Source organism: Schistocerca nitens, chromosome 1 (genome assembly GCF_023898315.1).
Source record: "Schistocerca nitens isolate TAMUIC-IGC-003100 chromosome 1, iqSchNite1.1, whole genome shotgun sequence".
Classification (NCBI taxonomy): domain Eukaryota; kingdom Metazoa; phylum Arthropoda; class Insecta; order Orthoptera; family Acrididae; genus Schistocerca; species Schistocerca nitens.
The window spans coordinates 889675090-889698112 of record NC_064614.1 but is presented as its reverse complement, the minus strand read 5'-3'; the positions used below and the strand labels follow the sequence as shown (position 1 = coordinate 889698112).

At 39.5% G+C, this 23023-nt stretch overlaps 1 protein-coding gene across 1 annotated transcript in view; it reads left to right on the top strand.

Annotated features, from left to right (window-relative positions):
• Nucleotides 1-15066: 15066 nt before the first annotated feature.
• The window catches only part of LOC126191637 (alpha-aminoadipic semialdehyde dehydrogenase-like), an 81934-nt gene continuing 73977 nt past the window's right edge, over nucleotides 15067-23023 (top strand). The window contains exon 1 of the mRNA XM_049932540.1: nucleotides 15067-15290. Within this exon, the coding sequence (XP_049788497.1) occupies nucleotides 15129-15290 (162 nt within the window). The 5' untranslated portion in view covers nucleotides 15067-15128. The remainder of the gene's footprint in view (nucleotides 15291-23023) is intronic.

The following is a 23023-nucleotide window of genomic DNA, read 5'->3' as shown; positions in this document are numbered from 1 at the left end:
ACAACCTGAGTTTGCTTAAGATAATGAGCAATGAGCAACTCACTTATTTGAGAAAACAAAACACCACAGCATTCATAAATGGTGTGAGTTTCAAAGCAAACAAAACCTTTTGAGCTCAGACCAAGAGAAGAAATACGAATTTTACAAAGTCACATCCACGATCCAAAATGCTGCTGCAAACACCACATGTATGAGTCCAACACATCTTTTGCTTCTTGAACAGTGTAAAAGCTGGGGGCTTGGTTGCGTTTGCTGAGGGCAGTTGTAGAAGAACTGTGGCATCCTGTGGAGACATAACCAGCCAACAAAGCAAGTCTAACTGCTCTTGTTGCTTTTCAAGCTGCCATTGCTGCTGCTGCTGCTGCTGCTGCTGCTGTCATAACAACTCATCCAATGCCAGATCCAGTGTGCTAACAGAACTCTGTTGGAAGACAAACCAACCTTGTTGTCAAAAGCTGTTTTATTACACATAAAAAGTGTGCAGTAATTTCAGTTTCAGTCATTGAATGCCAGAGTTTACACACATGCATCAACAGAAAAGAGTGGGATGAAAACTGTCTGAGACCAAATCAGCTAACTCGCAAGTTCACCATAAACATTTCACATAACAGTCCTAATAGGCAAGTAGAACCTTCACAGAGAATCGATGATATGGGAGACAGCAGGCCGTATGGCTGACGTCAAATTGCCCTCATTTTGGGCTATTGCCAGTGATGCCAAATGTGAACTTAATGAAGGTGATGGTGACAGAATACATGAGCATGCCACCACAACTGTGAGTTCATCCACTGAGACTATGTGAGTAGTGCTCGACAAAAATAAAGGACTGTTCAAAGGAAATTCCCAGTGGTATAAAGCTAAAAAGCTATGAGTAAGTAAAAAAAGAAAGAGGAAACTTATTCTGATCTAAGGATATGAAAAGAAGAGTATCAGAGTGTCAAAGTGTTGGGCTTCATAATAGGCCAAAGATTCTCATAGGATGAACATATAAAATATCTGACTGGTAAACTTGTATGTGTGATTTTTCTATTATATCAACTAAGATATTCTATCAGCAAAAATTTACAAGTTTATTGTTACTATGCATTCTTTCAGTCATAATTAATAAGTGGTTCTATTACTGGTAAGTTCATCAGATACAAACTGTGATTTCATATGGCAGAAAAAAAAGCAGTCAGGTGTATTCAAGAATTAGGTCTAGAAAATCTTGCAAGAAAGATTACAGTTAACTCAGTGTAATGACACTCCCAAGACTCAATATGTATAATTGCTTAATATATTTCAAAGAAAATACACATAAATTTACTCTGAGAAGGAACATACACTCCTGGAAATGGAAAAAAGAACACATTGACACCGGTGTGTCAGACCCACCATACTTGCTCCGGACACTGTGAGAGGGCTGTACAAGCAATGATCACACGCACGGCACAGCGGACACACCAGGAACCGCGGTGTTGGCCGTCGAATGGCGCTAGCTGCGCAGCATTTGTGCACCGCCGCCGTCAGTGTCAGCCAGTTTGCCGTGGCATACGGAGCTCCATCGCAGTCTTTAACACTGGTAGCATGCCGCGACAGCGTGGACGTGAACCGTATGTGCAGTTGACTGACTTTGAGCGAGGGCGTATAGTGGGCATGCGGGAGGCCGGGTGGACGTACCGCCGAATTGCTCAGCACGTGGGGCGTGAGGTCTCCACAGTACATCGATGTTGTCGCCAGTGGTCGGCGGAAGGTGCACGTGCCCATCGACCTGGGACCGGACCGCAGCGACGCACGGATGCACGCTAAGACCGTAGGATCCTACGCAGTGCCGTAGGGGACCGCACCGCCACTTCCCAGCAAATTAGGGACACTGTTGCTCCTGGGGTATCGGCGAGGACCATTCGCAACCGTCTCCATGAAGCTGGGCTACGGTCCCGCACACCGTTAGGCCGTCTTCCGCTCACGCCCCAACATCGTGCAGCCCGCCTCCAGTGGTGTCGCGACAGGCGTGAATGGAGGGACGAATGGAGACGTGTCGTCTTCAGCGATGAGAGTCGCTTCTGCCTTGGTGCCAATGATGGTCGTATGCGTGTTTGGCGCCGTGCAGGTGAGCGCCACAATCAGGACTGCATACGACCGAGGCACACAGGGCCAACACCCGGCATCATGGTGTGGGGAGCGATCTCCTACACTGGCCGTACACCACTGGTGATCGTCGAGGGGACACTGAATAGTGCACGGTACATCCAAACCGTCATCGAACCCATCGTTCTACCATTCCTAGACCGGCAAGGGAACTTGCTGTTCCAACAGGACAATGCACGTCCGCATGTATCCCGTGCCACCCAACGTGCTCTAGAAGGTGTAAGTCAACTACCCTGGCCAGCAAGATCTCCGGATCTGTCCCCCATTGAGCATGTTTGGGACTGGATGAAGCGTCGTCTCACGCGGTCTGCACGTCCAGCACGAACGCTGGTCCAACTGAGGCGCCAGGTGGAAATGGCATGGCAAGCCGTTCCACAGGACTACATCCAGCATCTCTACGATTGTCTCCATGGGAGAATAGCAGCCTGCATTGCTGCGAAAGGTGGATATACACTGTACTAGTGCCGACATTGTGCATGCTCTGTTGCCTGTGTCTATGTGCCTGTGGTTCTGTCAGTGTGATCATGTGATGTATCTGACCCCAGGAATGTGTCAATAGAGTTTCCCCTTCCTGGGACAATGAATTCACGGTGTTCTTATTTCAATTTCCAGGAGTGTATATTTGAACACTACCAGAAACAACTACATCTTACATATAACATTTTCGAGGCTGTTATTGATACATAACCACAAACACCTAAGTCTGAAGATATATAGTAAACTGACACAATCCTAACCAACATAGTCCTGCAAAATCATATCAACCAAGCCCAAACCTCCTTACACTACCTTCTCTTCATCTGAAAAATTCTCCTGCTATGCGATCCCAAATTCCTGGAACCCATAACGCACATTGAAACTCTTACCCTACAGGAACTTGAGCAACATGCACAATGCCACCTCAAAAAGACCTCCATCCTGTTCACTGTCCACCACCTGTACAACAACCTCCAAACCTCCCCCACATCCCCTCATAGCTGACAAACCCTGTCTCACAGAGCTACTATTTTTACCCCACCCTCCAAAACTCCCTCCTACCACAACACAGAATCCAGAACCTAAACAGGCCTGTAACACAGTCATGAACCATTCCTCCAGAAGCCTTAGCCCCACAGAAATATCAGTCCTTTCCAAAGGCCTCACCTTCTGCCCCACTCCCAAATTCAACCATGGAGGACTTGTTAACGATTTTCTCTCCTTCTCCTGGTCCCTGCAGTGGAAACTCTGTTTTGCCACCAACCCTACCAATCAGACTCAACCAAGACCAATACTGAACACTGCCTAACTCAGTTCACTCCTCCATCCAACTGTGATCCACCCCCGCTGCCTCCACAACAGCCCCTGTTAACTTTCCAGGATTTCTTAACCTCAAACCTTGCCTCACTATCATTCCCCAAATCCCTCAACATGCAAACTAATGTTACATCCACAGAAAGAACCACAGTCCACCATCTAAAACCTGATCTTGACCTTATGATCCTACTTTTGGACAAAGGCTCCAACACTGTTGTTTTGATCCGCAAGCATTACCTAGCAGAAGGACTTCACCAGCTGTCAGATACTTCCACCTAGAAACCTTGCCACAGTGACCTCATTCCAGATATCTAGCAGGATCTCCAGTAGTTACTCAAATCCTTAGGCCCATCTCAAAACCTCTCCCCAGAGTCCATCTCTCTACTCACCCCCATCACTCCCCACACTCCTACCTTCTACATGCTTCCTAAAGTCCATAAACCTAGCCAAACAGGATGCCACATTGTGGCTGATTACTGTGCCATCACTGAGAGAATCTCTGCTCTCATAGACCAACACCTTCAACCTATTACCCAGAACCTACCGTCCTATATAAAAGATAACAACCATTTCCTCCACCAGTTCTCCACAGTTCCCATCCATTTACCACACGGTGCCCTGCTCCTCACTATTGATGCCACCTCCCTTTACACTAACATTCCTAATGCCCATGACTTTACCACTATTGAACACTACCTTTGCCGATGCCCAATGGATTCCAAGCCAACAATCTCCTTCCTAGTCGCCATGACCAACTACATCCTCACCCACAGTTACTTCTCTTTTGAAGGCATTAGCGAAAGGCTATTTACAATTTGTACAGAAACCAGATAGCAGTTATAAGAGTCGAGGGACATGAAAGGGAAGCAGTGGTTGGGAAGGGAGTGAGACAGGGCTGTAGCCTCTCCCCGATGTTATTCAATCTGTATATTGAGCAAGCAGTAAAGGAAACAAAAGAAAAATTTGGAGTAGGGATTAAAATCCATGGAGAAGAAATAAAAACTTTGAAGTTCGCCGATGACATTGTAATTCTGTCAGAAACAGCAAAGGACTTGGAAGAGCAGTTGAACGGAATGGACAGTCTCTTGAAAGGAGGATATAAGATGAACATCAACAAAAGCAAAACGAGGATAATGGAATGTAGTCGAATTAACTCGGGCGATGCTGAGGGAATTAGATTAGGAAATGAGACACTTAAAGTAGTAAAGGAGTTTTGCTATTTGGGGAGCAAAATAACTGATGATGGTCGAAGTAGAGAAGATATAAAATGTAAACTGGCAATGGCAAGGAAAGCGTTTCTGAAGAAGAGAAACATCGAGTATTGATTTAAGTGTCAGGAAGTCATTTCTGAAAGTATTCATATGGAGTGTAGCTATGTATGGAAGTGAAACATGGACGATAAATAGTTTGGACAAGGAGAGAATAGAAGCTTTCGAAATGTGGTGCTGCAGAAGAATGCTGAAGATTAGATGGGTAGATCACATAACTAATGAGGAGGTATTGAATAGAATTGGGGAGAAGAGGAGTTTGTGGCACAACTTGACTAGAAGAAGGGACCGGTTGGTAGGACATGTTCTGCAGCATCAAGGGATCACAAATTTAGCATTGGAGGGCAGCGTGGAGGGTAAAAATCGTAGAGGGAGACCAAGAGATGAATACACTAAGCAGATTCAGAAGGATGTAGGTTGCAGTAGGTACTGGGAGATGAAGAAACTTGCACAGGATAGGGTAGCGTGGAGAGCTGCATTAAACCAGTCTCAGGACTGAAGACCACAACAACAACAACAACAACCTACAAACAAATCCAGGGTATGGCTATGGGCACCCACATGGCCAATCTATTCATGGGCCATCTAGAGGAATCCTTCCTAAAAATGCTGAACCCTAAATCCCACACCTGATTCAGAATCAGATTCATTGTTGACATCTTTGTGATCTGGATCGATGATGAGCCAACAAGCCGCCTTCCTAGATGTTGACCTCCACCTCAGAGAGGGCTACATCAATACCTCCATCCATATTAAACCTATTAACCACCAGCAATACCTCCACTTTGACAGCTGCCAACTTCCATACCAAGAAGTCCCTTCCACATAGCCTACCCACCCTTAGTCATCACATCTGCAGTGACGAGAGGTCCCTCTTGAAATATACCGAAGGTCTCACTGAAACGTTCACAGACCATAATCATCCTCCCAACTTTGTACAAAACCAAATCTCCCATGTCTGATCTTTCAAGTCTCGCATCACCTCCTAAAGTCCCACCATCCGGCCACAGAGGAGCATTCCCCTTGTAACTCGCTACCACCCAGGACTGAAGCAACTGCACTGCATTCTCCACCAGGGTTTTGACTACCTTTCATCGTGCTCTGAAATGAGAAATGTCCTGCCCACTATCCTTCCCACCCCTTCCACAGTGATATTCTGCCATCCACTAAACCCGCACAATATAGTCGTCCATCCTTACATATTTACCTCATTGCTCATACCTCTGTAATAGACCTAGATGTGAAACCTGTCCCATACATCATCCCATCACCACCTACTCCAGTCCGGTTATGAACATCACACTCCCATCAAAGGCAGCACTACCTGTGAAACCAGTCATGTGATCTACAAGCTAAGCTGCAACCACTGTGCTGCATTCTATGTGGGCATGACAACCGACTAGCTGTCTGCCCACATGAATGGCCACCAGAAAACTGTGGCCAAGAAACAAGTTGACCACCATGTTGCTGAACATGCTGCCAAACATGACATCCTTCATTTCAATGACTGCTTCACAGCCTGTGCCATATGGATCCTTCCCACCAACACCAGCTTTTCTGAATTGTGAGATGGGAACTCTCTCTGCAGTACATCCTACAGTCCTGCAACCCTCCTGGCCTCAACCTTTGTTAGTCACTGTCCTCACCCATCCGTCCCCTTCCCTGTTCCCATTCCAGCATCACACAGCCATCATCCCATTGTCACATTCACTCTTTTTACTTCTCTCCTTTTCCACTACTTCCCTCCACCCCCCACCCTTCACCCTCTCTCCAACTCTCCTCTGCTCTCAGTCTAACACTTCACTGTCCACCACCCTCACCATACTATCCCTCCCCCTCCCCACTCCAGCCTCCTTCTTATGCCCATCTAGTCACCACTCCCATCATGCACTGGTGCTGCTGCTCACAGTGTGGTTTCAGGTTGCCTGAGACTGCAGTCATGTGTGTGAGTTATATCTGTGTGTGTGTGTGTGTGTGTGTGTGTGTGTGTGTGTGTGTGAATGTCTATTGCTGATGAAGTCCTTATTGGCCGAAGCTTTATTTATTTGTGACAGTCTTTTTGTTATGCCTCTCTGCGAATCAGCATCTCCACTGTATGGTGAGTTGCAACTTTCCTTTTCATAATATTGTTATTCAAATCATAATAAACTTCCAGTCATGTAAAATGTAGATAGGTCATACACATCTATAGTGTGTAACTCGAAGAAGGTGTATGTATTTCTGCAATTAATATGCAGATTCGTGAGGTGTATCTTTTCATACACAATTGTGCATATATGTAATGAGACACACTAAAATGTAAATTATTTAAGCAGAATCATCAATGTATAAATGCTTTAAGAACCATATGTCTTTATCTAAAACATACATGTACATGTATAACTTGAATTAACAAAGCCAGGTGCATGCTAAACATGCTGAGAAGCTAGCAAATAAACACCTAAATAAACCACAGTCTCAATCTGCCTTGATTATGCCACTGTCAAATTCTGACACATGCTTGTAGCCATTTCTCCTTCTTATGTGATGCACAACATGACTTATCACTAACAACCAACATTCAAATGCAGTTTCTGAATAAAAGTCCTAAGGCATATTCTTTCAATCTTTCCTTATATACAGAATACAAACAGTGTTACACCTACCAACTTCATGCAGTTGTGCTGAAATGGTTACCATTTGCCTATCCAGGCATATAGTGCACTTCATGCCAAACTGATGTTTGTTGGATGCCATCTTCATGGTGTTGTGGTTTTAATGGACAGCAGCATAGATTTTTCTGCCGTATTGCTTGACTGGTGACTTCAAAAGTAAAAGGACGATCAAGTATCACCTTCCAAACCCAAAGTAGTGGTGTTTAATCACAAACACGTAGGGCATCTTATTCCATGGATGAAGCTGAAAGCCCATATGAAATCAGTAGCCTAAACTGCACAATTTCTGGGACTAAATTATGATTGAATGCAGATGTAATTTCCCTGCATCAGATGTCTGCCACAATGCTCACCCTGTAGTGATTGCTAGACCAACCTCAATTAAATTTTGTTGTAATCTTCTACCATACTTGCAGCAAGTTAGCACTCATTAAATTAGACAAAATGCAAAACCACTGCATTAGAAACTGCAACCAATGTCCACTCGTAAATGTTGTGAAAATACCTCTTCATATTTGGTGCTAGTTCCTGGTAGATAAATTTATATTTCAGAGGTTCCTAACTGTGGAGTCACTGATTGTTCGGAAAATGACTAACCTACACAAGCTTCTTTGCACCAATATCAATTCTCTATTGAAAGAAAAGAATAATAACTGCTACACAACGGAAATGACGCCTTGCTAACCAGTTTAACAGATTACCCCTGCAACTCCCTCACACTTTACCAAGCGCTCACAAAAAAAATGTGCTTCATATTTGCATGGATGCCTTCTTGAACAGGCAAAGTAGCACAATTTTAATATAATAAGGTGTACTTACCTTTTCAAATCAATTTTCTTGATGTGAATTGATTGTTCTCATTATTGTAGTTAATAAAGTTCTTATGATGAAGAGAAATACTGATGTCAGCCACATTAGGTTATTGGAATAATTCAGTGGCAACAAGTGAAAATGTATGCCAGACTAGGACTTGAACCCAAATTTCCCACTTTACACAAGCTGTCACCTTAACCACTTCTGCTATCCAAGCATGCTTCACACTTCAAACTTGTCACACACTACTTCTGTAGTACTGCACTGGCTGAAAAATGGGTTGTGGAAGTACAACACTGACTACTTTAAATGATGTATCCAAGACATGCACATTTGCATTTCGCAGTACTTTACTTTCACTGTTCACAACCCCCCCCCCCCCCCCCCCATAATACACAGTTATATGGCAAGTGCACTATTGTTTAACTTTCAATAAGCTTCATTAATAGGTTGCAGGCGAACATCCACATACTGCTACAATCGTTTCCTGTTGAACATGTACGAGCAGTAAAAGCTTAACCACATAGTTCACATTTCTTGAAGAATAAAAAAGTATGTATGGAAACAGACACTGTCATTGTTTTAACACATGGCCGGGAATTGTGTTCACTTATTTCACAGTTAAGTTGATGCATTGTTGCTGATCCAACCAACACTGGGCTCTTGTCTGAAACTTGGCCATAGACTGAGTGTCTCGGGACCGAAAATTGGGTCCTTATATATTCTCACAATAATAGGTACTGAAACTATGCAATGTTTGAAGTTAAATTTACAGAAATTACAATTAAAACTTAACTCATTAAATTAACTGAATACATTAAAAAATTTATTCCTTTTAACAGTTTCTTCTAATACAAGGTTAAGGCCAAATTATTTGTTTAAATGATGAAATAAACATATGTTGTTATGCAAACAATACTTTTGACAAAACTGTTAATTACTTTGGAATTAATTAAGGGCTGGCTTTGCTAACATGTTTTCGAATAGAGCCAAATAGAGCCTTTAAGAATACTATTAGTTGTTCCTCCAAATGTTTATAATTAGTACTGAATCTATATTTGTTTACACATCAACAATAGAATTTAATTTATGAAACAATGACTGATTTCACCCTATAACAAAAGATACTAACTAGGAATAGTCAAAATAAATTATAAAATCAATTACATACATAAAACTAAGCACAAAATTACATTTTGTTATATTCTTTAAAACTAAGGACGAATCCTTTCTCTTTTATGAAAATGCAGATTATACTCACAGATGTTAATGGTAATTACTCAGAAGTGAAAAAATGAATTTGAAGGAGGCAGATGGCAAAACAAGAGAGGAAGTAAAATTATCCCGGCTTGCTTTGTCGCGCCCCCCTCCCCGCTACCTACCAAAAAAAATCCATTTTCCTCATTGCTCACAGTGTCTAGCATCTCACATGATTCTCACAAGAGGTTGGATCTATGGTATGTCCACACTGAAGATATGATGTAGTGCTGTCAAGGCTTAGTATTACTGTTGTATGTGTGATGTCTGTTCTTTTGGATGTGTCTCAAAGAACGGACACCATACTTATAGCAGTAATAAAGTCCTTGTTGTGACCTGGTTTTCCAATATTGTATGGACATGTTAATAACCTGGGTAGGTTGCTCAATGGCAAATTGCCAGATAGCAGATCCAAAGGTCAAGAGTCTGATACCTGGTCACTCTTAGGATTTTTGCCTCTTACGAGTCACTTTTTTACCCTGACAAGGTTTGTTGATGTGAAAAATGTCGAGTTGCACCATGGTTTTCGAGTCTGTTCTAAACTGTAGGTTATGGGTCAGTCATTTTGCAGGTCAAAGGAAGTTAACATAATGCCACCTCTAATAAGATCATGCCTAGTAAAGCACTGTGTTATTCAAACCAACCTTTTGAGTTGATGACAGCTTTACCTTTAATATTTAAATGAAGTCACTCATTTTTTTATTCATTGATATTTTTTACTTATTTAGTGTGATTTTAACATAGATCAACTCCAAAGGACAATTTTTGTCAGAAATTTGACAATACTATTTTTACAGAACTGAGTGCAGACGAAATGTTCAGATAATTACTTATTGCTTTACACTGCAATTGACTCCAGCATTGTTAACAGTGCCTATTTAAAGACTCTTGCATGAAGGTTTCAACACAAAATGTTAAAGTACAGTGCTGTTACATATTACATAAGGGCATAAAATATGGGAATTGTAAGCAGCACTTTTATATAATGGAGCAAGACGTTATTTTGATGAGCCATTAGCAGTATGATCTTGGCTTTTATGCCAATTGCTATTTTTACAAGCAGATTTTTGGATACACTCCCAACCCCTAGCCTCATGCATCATATCCCTGTAATAGACCAATATGCAAGACATGTCTCGTACATCCTCCTAATACAACCTGCTCCAGTCCTATCACGGACACTTCCTACCCCATCAAAGGCTGGCCCACCTGTGAAACCAGCTCTACGTGATCTATCAACTAAGCTGCAACCATTGTGTTGCTTTCTAAGTAGGTATGTCAATTAACAATCTGTCTATCCAGTTGAATGACCACAACCCAACTGTGGTGAAGAAACAGCTGGACCACTCAGTTGCTGAACACACCACGCAACATGATGTGCTTCACTTTAATGATTACTTTTCAGCCCATGCCATCTGTTTCCTTCTGAATGACAACAGCTTTTCTAAACTGGACAGGCTGTAACCCTCCTTACAACCATATCCTTCATTGTCATAACCCCCCTTGCCAAAACAGTTGCTAGTCTCTGTTTCCCACCTACATATCCCCTTCCCTCCTCCAACTGCAGTACTATACACATCGGCTATCTCACCAATGCACCTAGAAATCCTTTCTCCATCTTTATTTGTCTCTTCTCTCTTTCCCCTCCTCCTCCACCCCTTCCCAGCACAGCCACCCAGTGCTGCACCTAACAGTCCAACCCTGCCCCCCCCCCCCATCCCCCCAAAAAAATAAAAATCCCTGCACTCTCCATCAGCTGGCAGACAAACATCTTCTCCTACCTGTACCCTGGTATCCTGCCCCCTGCCCACATCATGCCTCTCCTTATCCCTGCGTCACCCATCCCAGCCAAACTGCTGCTCCATCAGATACAGCTACAGTAGGGCTCTAGCATCCTGAGATAGTGATTATGTTTGCATGGGTTGTGCTTATGTGAATGTGTGTGTTTCTGCTGCAGAACGATCTTGTTCAAAAGCTTTGATATTTTAGTGCTGTCTACAACTCAGTGCCTCCTCTATATGATGAGCAGCAATCTATACTTTCCATATTGTTGTTATTTCATCCTGAACTTTCCACTGTTTAACATTTATATTAAGATATTTGTTTTTCTTTTGAAAAAAAAATTTGCAGTTCAGTGTCATTACTTGGTCATTTCAGTGAATGTTTTGTTCTTTTCTCTTAAATGAAACACTTTTACTCTAAGTCTTTTCTGTGTGAAATTTTGGAAATAACACACTAGCACAATAGGCAATTGTAACAGTAATATGTTCAGTAGTTGAACTACTCTTAATATGCTTAGCTTGTCTGCATCTAATCAAGACTCATAACAGAGGAAATTGTGATTTGATTTTGATATATTTCACACAGATGAGAAGTCTGTCAACTAAAAAATTGTAATAATCTTTTTCCATAAAATTATCAACTCATTATGAATTAAACATGGTCTCAGTTTCACACACACACACACACACACACACACACACACACACACACACACACATGACCACAGTCACTGGCAGCTGAAGCCAGACTATGAGCAGCAGCGCATGATGGAAGAGGCAACTGGGTAGGAGTAAGGTGGAGGGTGGGCAGGGAGGGGGAGGGATAGCAAGGTAGGGATGAGGATGGTAAAGTGCTGGTAGTGGTAGTATGCAGGGATGAGATGGAGAGACGGTAGAAGAGCTAGGTGCAGTCAGGAGGTTAGATGGAGGGTGGAGGAGAGAGGGGGAATTACTGGAAATGGAGGGAAGTAAGAATACTAGGTGCACTGGTGGAATAGAGGGCTATGTAGAGGTGGAATGGGAACAGGGAAGCAGCTAGATGGGTGATGACTAATGGAGGTTGAGGCCAGGAGGGTTACGGAAAGCATATATTGCAGAGAAAGTTACCCCCTGCACAACTCAGCAAAGCTGGTGTTGGTGGGAAGGATCCATGTGGCACAGATGGTGAAGCAGTCACTAAAATGAAGAGCATTATGTTGGGTGGTGTGCTCAGAAACAGGGAGGTCCAGTTGTTTCTTTATTACAGTTTGTCAGTGGCCTTTCATGTGGACAGACAGCTTGTTAGATCACATGACTGGTTTAACAGGTAGCCCTGCCTTTGATGGGATAGGTGATGTTTGTGACCCAACTGGAGTAGGTGAAGGACCACCCTGTTGCTGAGCACGCCACTCCACAGGACGTTCTCCATTTCAGTGACTGCTTCACAGCCTGTATCATATGGATCCTTCCCTCCAACACCAGCTTTTTCTGAACTGTGCAGGTGGGAATTCTCCCTGCAATATATCTTATGTTCCTGTAACCCTCCTGGCCTCAACCTTAATTAGTCATTGTCCTTACCCATCTAGCCCCTTCCCTGTTTCCATTCTAGCACTACACAGCCCTCTATTCTATCAATGCACCTAGTCTTTTTACTTCTCTCCTTTTCCACAACCCCCAGACTCTTCCCTACTCCCTAACCTCCTGACTGCACCTAGCACTCCTACCCTCTCACCACCTCATCCCTGCACACTCCCATTAGAAATGCTTTACTGTCCACCATCCTTACCCTGCCGTCCCTCCCTCTCCCCACCCTAGCCTCCTCCTTACCCCCACCTGGTTGCCTCTCTCATCATGCACTGCTGCTTGTAGTCTGGCTTCCTCTGCCAGAGACTGTGTGTGTGTGTATGTGTGTGTGTGTGTGTGTGTGTGTGTGTGTGTGTGTGTGTGTTTGTGTGTGTGTGTCTGTCTGTTGTCTTTTTTTGACAAAGGCATCGTTGGCTGAAAGCTCATTTTGTGACAGTCTCTTTTTTGTTGTTGTGCCTATCTGCAACTCAGCATCTCTGCTCTATTGTGAGTAGCAGCTGTCCTTTTCATAATATTGTTATATTCCATCCTGAAAGTTCCGTTGTTTGATTTTGTTAACACTTTTGTTATTTATTAAGTGACAGGCGAATTTCTTCTAAGAATAATCACACTTGAAAGAAATGAGAAAGTGCATGATATGACATGTTGGTTGTGTGTCACTAACGCACATGAGCATGCATGCACCCAAACACACACACACACTCTAGTTTGCTTATGAAATATCGAACCTGCAAACCACTGACTTTTCAAATTAATTATCTACATGAATATCGACTGATTTAGAGAAGGGACATTCACATAACACTACTAAAAGAGTTCATTAAGAGCTCTGTTATGATGAACCTGCAGTTATTGACTGAAATATGTTTAATGATTCAAATGTTTGTAATTAAATGACATTTATGCATCCTTTACAGTTATCGGCTGAAATATGTTTAATGGTTCAAATGTTTATAATTCAATGACATTTATGTATCCTTTACATTCGTAATTCAGGTAGTATCACTTGTACAAGTATAGTCTTGAATGACACATTTTTATTCCAGACATTTAAATAAATCAGAACTTTATGACTGTTTGTTTTCTTAGCTAATGTGTACTATGATTTGTCCCACTTCCCTGATGTTTCTTCTGACTCATGGGAGTTTGGTATCTTATGTATAAATAAAAGAATGACTGCCAACCTTTACATACAGAAATTATCAAACAGGTTAGCAGATTGCATAAGTAGCAGAGTATTGTGCCATAACTTAGCTCCGTGTGCTTTCCTCTGTTATAGACTTACTGACATTACATAACATTACTGTGTGTGTCAATGTGTGTGTGTGTATAAGTAGTAGAATTACAAATTACATTCTTGAATACTGAAGCTGGCAATGTCCAATAAGTTGCATTAAAATTGAATGCTTCTTTGATTACTCTTTATTTTAACAATCTTCATGATTAAAATCATGAAAAATTGACGTTTTCCCATTGTAGGAATGTGTCAGGTTACATCCAAACTGAATTTAAACATGTGTAAAATAATTTTGTGTATGTGTGTAATTTAACAGTTATTTTTCTTCTTCTTCTTCTTTTTCTTTTTCTTCATGAGAATATAATGTAGACTGATTCTTTGTTTTCAAAAAATTATGTGAAGATGTGGGCCCATATTTTACAACCTTGTTATAACATTAAAACAGTGTGAGGGTACCATTAATTCAAGAAACATTATATAAACCTGAAAAGCTTGTAGATATAATCATGAGAGAAGAATTACGTTTTATTCATAACAACAAGTCATTAACTCTTATCAAGCATTTCAGACATCAACACCATTGAATATAAAATACTTTGCAGTTTTATATATTCATCTTGTACTGGCAGTAGAAGAAACAGATATCTAACAGATATTTTGAAATTGTAATAGTGAAATTAGTGAATTCTTTAATATTAATGTGAGCTATTCTCCAAGAATTTGATATAGTTGCTGAAGCAGTAAATTTGCCTTTTTGATTTTTCATTGTTTGACACTCTATATATGTCTACACTTAAGTAATGGTGGCAATTAGCAGTCCTTCATGAAGTATTGTGTTAGTATTTGTGAACAGATTCACTGCCCAAAGTTATGTTAACTCTTTAGCAGTCTTATGATATGGCAGTACTACAATTAATTAAATTTTCAACTGAAAGTCACTGAAGAACAAGATGAATCTCTTTTGAAGACAGTTCTGTTTTAAGCCTGCAGTATTTTCATACAGTACATTATCTTATCTTATTTGCTGTTTATCAGTTGCTTGGTAGTAACCCCTATGACCTCTCTGAACAGCTCACTGAAGTGCCTATGCCACAAGTACTCAGTCAGAGAGAGGAACACAACCTCTGGCAGTGTGATGACTTTTAAGAAGATATTTATCAGTCTCATTCAAGTTCGACAAATGATGTCAAAACCAAAATTTCTTATTGAAGAAACTTCATATTCATTCCTTCAAGAACTAGGCTTAGAGAAAGTAAACCCAGGAGTTTACAATGGAAAGTGGACTGCTAGTGGGGAGGTAATGTATGTCTTCGATGAGATCTTCAACATGTCAATGAAACGTCATCTTCAGTGAACACTTTTGCACTAGTCATTATAATTTTTCTTTTATTTATTTATTTATTTATTTATTTATTCTTTGCCCATGGACTCCAGCTGAAAATTCAGCTGAGAGTATTGGGTGTGTCATACAATAAGCTATTAACATCATACTTGATTTCATTATATATAAATGAAACAAATGATTAAACAGAAATAGTCCATAATCATACAAAGGTATAACATGTTTCACATTATATGTACACACAAATCCAAACAACATACATGATAATTTTAAACGTACATTTCAGTAATAATATAACATATTAAACACCATCTTAGTATTCACTCAAACTGTATATACATTTCTCTGTGAGATATAGTTTCAAATGATTTTTAAAACATTTTAGGTCTGTTTCTTTTTTAATGATTTTGGGGAGTTTATTAAAAAACCTTTTGCCTGCTTCTTCTGGGGCAGTCATAGACAGTTTTAGATTTCTGTTTATCATGTAGTAATTTTCATTTCCTCTTGTACTGTGTTTGTGTATATCTTTATTTAGGAGGTGTTTATCACTTGACCTTACCGCCATTATGCTTTGGTATATGTACAGTGAATATACTGTCATAATATTATAGTGTACAAAAGCTTGCCTACAGGTCTGTCTTGGTGGTATTTTTGCAATGCATCTCACTGCCCTTTTCTGAATTGTGAATATTCTTTTTAGGTAGCCAGCTTGTGCACTTCCCCATACATGAACTGAATAAGACAAATGTGGGAAGACAAGTCCATAATACATTGATCTGAGGATTTTATCATCAACAGCCTTAGCTGTTTTATGCATGATGAAGATCTGTTTGTTTATCTTTTTACACAGTGCGTCTATGTGCTCCCCCCATCCCAAATGTTTGTCTATTATAGTTCCTAAAAAATTTGTGCTGGTTACTTCTTTAATAGTCTTTCCATTTACATTAACATTTATATTATAATTTTCACTGTGCTTGGTCTGAAATACTACATTCATTGTTTTAGACTGATTCATAAACAGGTTGTTTTGTGTTAAATATTTATTTGCATTTTTGATAGTCAGGAGAGCTTCCTTCTCAAGCTCCTCCTTTGTGTCAGCTGTGCAAATGATTGTTGTGTCATCAGCATACATTATAAGTTTCTGATTTATATAGCTAGGGAAGTCATTTACGTAGAGTATAAATAGTATTGGCCCAAGCACAGACCCTTGAGGCACACCGTGTTTAACTGTTTGTAATTCTGATCTGTAGTTTGTTATATTTCCCCCACTAGTACGTCTGATTTCTGTGCATTGTTTCCTATTTGTAATGTATGATTTAAGTATGTCATAGCATTTTCCTCTAATTCCATACTGATATAATTTCATCACTAATTTTGAGTGGTTCACACAATCAAATGCCTTAGATAGGTCCATAAAAATCCCACAAGTCTTTTGTTGCCTGTCAAGTAAATTAAGAATGTGCTCAATTATATCTGTTGATGCTGTTTTTGTTGACTTCCCTTCTCTGAAACCATGTTGTGATGAATGCAGTATACTGTACTTTGTTATAAAACTTACAATTCTATTCTTTACTATCATTTCATAGATTTTAGCAAATGTTGAGATCAATGATATTGGCCTGTAATTTCCTAGTTCATCCCTGTTCCCTTTCTTAAATATTGGCTTCACTTTACTTACTTTCAGTGAATCTGGAAATATACCTTCTTCTATCGCAGCATTCAGCATGTGTGTCAATGGTTTTAAAATACATTCTCTGCATTCCTTTACGAGATGTGATGTGACACCATCCAAGCCAGATGAATGTTTAATTTTAAGTTGTTTTATTAGGTTTGACACTTCTGCATCCGTTGTAGGTATGAAAACCATAGTATGATTTGTATGTGGGGGGTTTAACAATTTACTTACTGCATTTGTTTTATTTTGACTTATTAATTCGTCTGCTACAGTAATATAATATTTGTTAAAAGTATTGGCTACTTCTAGAGGGTTTGCGTTGCTTTTCCCACTCATCAGTGGGCAGATGTCCTCCGCCCGATTTGTTACTTTTCCTCTCTCTTCATTAATGAACGACCATAAGCCTATTGAGTGGTTCTTTCCCTTATCTATAGACATCCTGATGAATGATGCTTTAGTTTTTCTGATAAAACTACAGTACTCTTTCTTTTTTATTTTATACAGTGTGTTGTAGGCCTCAGTATTTTTTTGTTTGGATAGGTCATAATACACTCTCAGATTATTTCTGGCATGGATTACTTCTCCAGTCCCCCAGCTTTTCTCTTTTTGTTGCTGTTTGACAAGCCTTTTACTAACAGGACATGTAACATCATAATAATAACTGAATAAAGAAAAAAATTGGTTCCATTTGCTGTTTGCATCTTTAGCTGCATATATTGTTTCCCAGTTTTCTGCCTCTAACATCCTTTTTAGCAGATTTATGTTATGTGGGTAGTTCTGTCTTCTCATCTCCCATATCTTCTGCACTGAATCACTAGTCTTTATATTTATGTCTATCATGATTGCAAAATGGTCTGCTAATGTGGAGTTTATTACCTGTGTGTCACAATAGCATGTAGGAATATTTGTTATTACATGATCAATTATAGTTTCACTATGCTTTGTTACTCTGGTTGGTTTATCTATTTTTATTTTTAGGTTGTATATGCACAATAAGTCCAATAGGGTCTTAGTATTGTCTGTATTTTTACTTGTGTCTATGTTCAGATCTCCTATAATTATCAAATAAGCATATGTTTTTGAGAGGTGTTGGATTATATCTTCCAGCTGTTCAAAGAAGGTTTTGATTATACCATTTGGTGATCGATACAAACCTAATACACAACATAAATTCCCAGCAATTTTAGTTTCCAGTGCTGTAGCTTCAAAGCTCAATTCTATAGCATATTTTGATATATTTATGGCTTTAGTTGATTTATAGTTAGAAAAAATGGCAACCCCACCACCTTTATAGGAAGTTCTGCAAAAACTGGCTACTCTCACATAATTCTTCAAGTTGTACATTCCTATGTGATTTTCTTTTAGCCCATGTTCTGTAACTACTAGAATGTTTGGCCTATACTCCTGTAATATTACCTCTAGTTCCTCTGTTTTATTGTTTATGTATTGAACATTTTGGTGAAGTATTCTAACAGTTGGCTTTAAATGTAATAGTTCCCCTTCCTGTAATATACTAAGCACTTCACTTGCTGCCTTTGCTTCTGGTACTATGCAATGTTTTCTTTCAGTTTGTGTCATTAAACCTGGATCGTATCTTTGTCCGGTGTTTATGTTCCTCTCACTATTGTCACACTGGTATTTAAGATGGACAGTTTTACTTACATCTTTTTCCATGTTCTCTTCCTGCTTACTCGGTACCATAAAAAATCCTCACTTAGTGTAGCAGGTCTCCTAGTTCTCAGGCATCTGTCTTGATTGGAACCTGCTTCTGCTGTTGATCTCCCAGGCCTCAGGTACCTCTTCTGTGTGGTTGCTGTTGCAGGTGGCTCCTGTGCTCCCCGACTTGGTGACTGCCCTTCTTTGTTAGCTGCTGCGGCTAATGACCCTTGTATGTTTTCCTCACATGCATTTTCATTGCCTTGAGGTAGTATTATGGGGTCTGCTGTTCTGGATGCTGTTGCTGATGACGACAGCTCTGCTGATGATTGTGGTGATTCTGCTGCTATTGGTTTATCTGACACTGCTGCGGAGAATATCTGAGCCTTTGCTGCTGCTACTGGTGTTTGTTGTAGCTCTACTGCAGATAATGATGGTTCCACTGTTACAGACAACTCTTGTTTTGGCGGAATTGGGATTGGAGACACTTCCATTACAGATGACTCATTAATAAATTTAAGTATTTCGGCACTAATAATCTTTTTCCCTTTTACGTTCATGTGGAGACCATGTCTTGTGAAGTGCTCTCTGTGAAGACTGTTTATGTCTACGAAAGTCGTATTCTGGAAACCTCTACATATTTTCTCAAACAGCCTGTTTGCTGTAACAATCTCGATGTTTACGCATGAGTTTTCCATCAGATCGTGTCTCCTGGGGATACTAACAATGTAGAAATGCACTCGAGGCATCCTTTTGACAGTTTCCTTTAGGATTCTCGTTGCACGCCAAGTTTCATTACAGTAAACATCATTTGCGCCTCCTATTATGATGCAGCTGTTACCGGTCGTTAATATGTTGTCACTGTTTTTCAGAATCTCGCGTAATGGCGCGCCTGGTTTGATTATGCCTGTTAGATTAAGGTCTGGGTGATTTCTTCTCATAATTTCCGTAATTCCTCTCCCATGACTATCTGCAAAAATATATGTCTGTTGCTTGTGTCCTTGCTTATGCATAACGTGGTTGTTTACTTTTTTTTCTTTACGAATATTTACCTTGTGTTTTTCTCCGTTTAATCCACTTGTATATTTTTGTGTGGAGACATCACAAACAGAAAATGATCACCTGCTTTTAAAGAGAAAAATTTTAATCTGTGCACCAGTACAAAAAGGAGTTTTGATATATTTGCTTTATATTACAGTGCTGTAAACAAACAAATCTGTCAACATGAGAATATCGCTACTGTTACTGACTTCAAAATATTACTATATGGAAGAATCTTTTTTACCTTTTAGGCTGAAAATTGGTACCACATTCTTGGTCAAATGTGACATATAGAAATGATACTCAGTTCACATGAACAGAATATGGCTATAACACCTATTTCTTTTTAGGATCAGGTAGTTACAAAATTTTTGAATACTTCATCTTATCAGATTTTTCAAGAAAATTGTTTGCAATTCCAAACTTGCTGGCTCTTTACATAAAACACAGTGAACAATTTTCCTGAGCTCTCAGAGATATATTTAATTATTAATGTTATTTAATAAAAACTGATACATTCAGATATACACAAGACTAGTACTGCTAATCGCTTTGTTACAAAAGTCTTGAGCCACTACTGTGTTGTCATTTCACCTTTGTATTCTGTTAACACTGTGAATGAATCAAATAGCAAGTAGCTCATTGATGAAAAGTAATTTAAAGCAGTTTATGACAGCTAATCAAATATACAATATAGTCCCATGAAACCTAAATTAGATGTCTTTCATTGCTGAGAGAAATTATGTTGAAATTGTTTTTCTTTCTATATTTTGTGCTTTATGAGTACAATGAAAGATTTTGATGGGTAAATGGAACCATACTGGCATTTGCATGGAGTGATTTAGGGAAATAATGAAAAACCTAAATCAGTATGGCTGGATATGGGTTTGAACTATCATCCTCCCGAATGCGAGTCTAGTGTGCTAACCACTGTGCCACCTCGCTCAGTAGGTGAGTAGGTGAACTAGTTAATAACAGTAAGTGTGATTTCAGTGACCTGAGACTGCAGTCATGTGGTGTGAGTTGCATTTGCGTGAGTGTGTGTGTGTGTGTGTGTGTGTGTGTGTGTGTGTGTGTGTGTGTGTGTGTGTGGAAAGCTATAATTGTGACAGTCTTTTTGTTGTGTCTATCAGCGACTCAGCATTTCCATTATATGCTGAGTAGCAGCCTTTCCTTCTCATAATATTATTACATTCCATCCTGGATTTTCCTTGTTTGGAAAAAGATAAAGACAGATAAATAAATCAGTCACGTAGAAGCTTGGATTCAGAGAAGAAAACTAGAAGACAGTGGAATGAACATATGAAATTCAGATACTAAGGAGCTGATGTAACAGGGATATTTCATTAGACCAGAGACAATTTGCCCTTCTAAGTTTAGAATAACATATTTTAAGGACTGTGCATAGTCTGAGCTAAAATTCTTATTTTCGTTATAACTTCTGAACCTATGTTCTTTCTTTACCTCTCTTACTCTCATTTTCTGGCACTGGATATCATTCTCTCCTGCTGATTTCTGGATCTAAAACACTCTTCTGTTGATATTTGCTATTTCAGTCTTTGACAGGCACAGTTCAAACTGTGAATCAGCTCTTCCATCCTTCTTGATTTTCTATAGTTTGGCTGCTCTGAAGCTGCAGGCAGAAACAGCAGAGGTTCACACCTGATACCATGTGCCCATCAGAGGCTACATACTCCCTATCTGTAGTAGAGTACATAGTGCAATACTGTACATTAATTTGTATTTCTCTATTGAACTGATGGCGACAGACAGAGAATCTGGTATGATATCTTGATCAACATTTTGAACTTCGTTTTTTTTTCTTTTTTTGCAACTTTACACACCATCCAAAGATGTACTGTACTAAAAAGAGTGGAGCATATAGTCACAGTAGCCTCAGCATGTTAACTGATGAAAAAAGTACTTCTTAACTAACTCTTGTGGCACCAAATTAAAGGTAAATACTATATGTGGGCAGTACGTGAGCCTTATCCTAAATAAAATCTTACTCATTACATTAAAATTATGGCATGATTTCATGGCATTGTACATGACAATCAAACAGGGTCTTGTAAGTAAAAGGGAAAGAAGAAAATTTCTGAGCATGGGACAGCAATTGTGTTCATATCAATGAAGTGTTCAACAGGCTGGATAAAGGAACTGTAAGTGCTGCTCAGAGACGAAGAGATTGACACAGTAGAGGAATCCATGGCAGACAGTTCTAAATTTTCCCTAACCTTGATTCTGTGATTGTTCAGTACTCTTATCAAACTAGGAAATTAAGGTATAAGAGGAGTTGCACTAGATTTCTTAAATTCTTATCTGCATACGAGGAGATGTTGGGACATGCTATTGACAATAATTGAGTTAGTTACATAATTTGTGGATCATAATTGTGACTTCTAACTGTGATGTGGAATGGGCCAGTTTTACAACTGTAGTGAGCCTATATTTCTTCTTTGAAAAGTATAGCAACATGCTTCCATTTACATGATTTTTTAAATTACATTTTTATTGTTATTGTTTAACTTGCATACATTGATTCATACTTCTCTTCCTCTATTAACACACACCAACAGTGAAATAAATAAACAAGATTTTTTCAGTTGTAGGACCCAACAGGAAAGTATTATGAAGCCATTTTTGCAGTCTGTATTCACCAATGACATAACAGAGCGACAAAACTTAAAGTTTGTGAACAATGTTAGTGATAATTCCTTTATTAGCTGGGGTTTGTACTGAACAGTTAGCAACACAAAACAGTAAAGAGATCTTTGCTTCGATCACAAAATATCTTATCATGTGTAAACTGACACTGAAAGGCAGTAAGACAGTCATGATGAAGTTTTTTAAAAAATTATAGTACATCTTGAGTGTACGTAAATTCTGAATCATTGTATTGAGGCAAAAAATTTGATAAATGTAAGTTTCTAGGCATTCTGATGGAAGAGCATCTTATCAGCTACACCTGTAAAAATATTATCTGCAATTTTGACTTCTTAAAATGTCTCACATCTTTCAATGAAATACCTGCACACTAATCCACTCAAATTTGCAATATGGAATTGTGTTTTAAGTAGGACACCTGTGGCCCATCAGGATAAAGTATTCAGACTCCAGAAGATGGCAGTCAGAATTATTGCTGATGTAAGCCAGTGTCAATCCTTTAGGGACTATTTTATTAAATATAATATTTTTAAAATGTGAATCATGTATAAACTGTGTATGTTCCTAAGACAGTTATGTTCATGAAAGTGAATGTGGAAAATAAAATAATAACTAAAGACAGTCACCTTACAATATGTAAACCATAGAT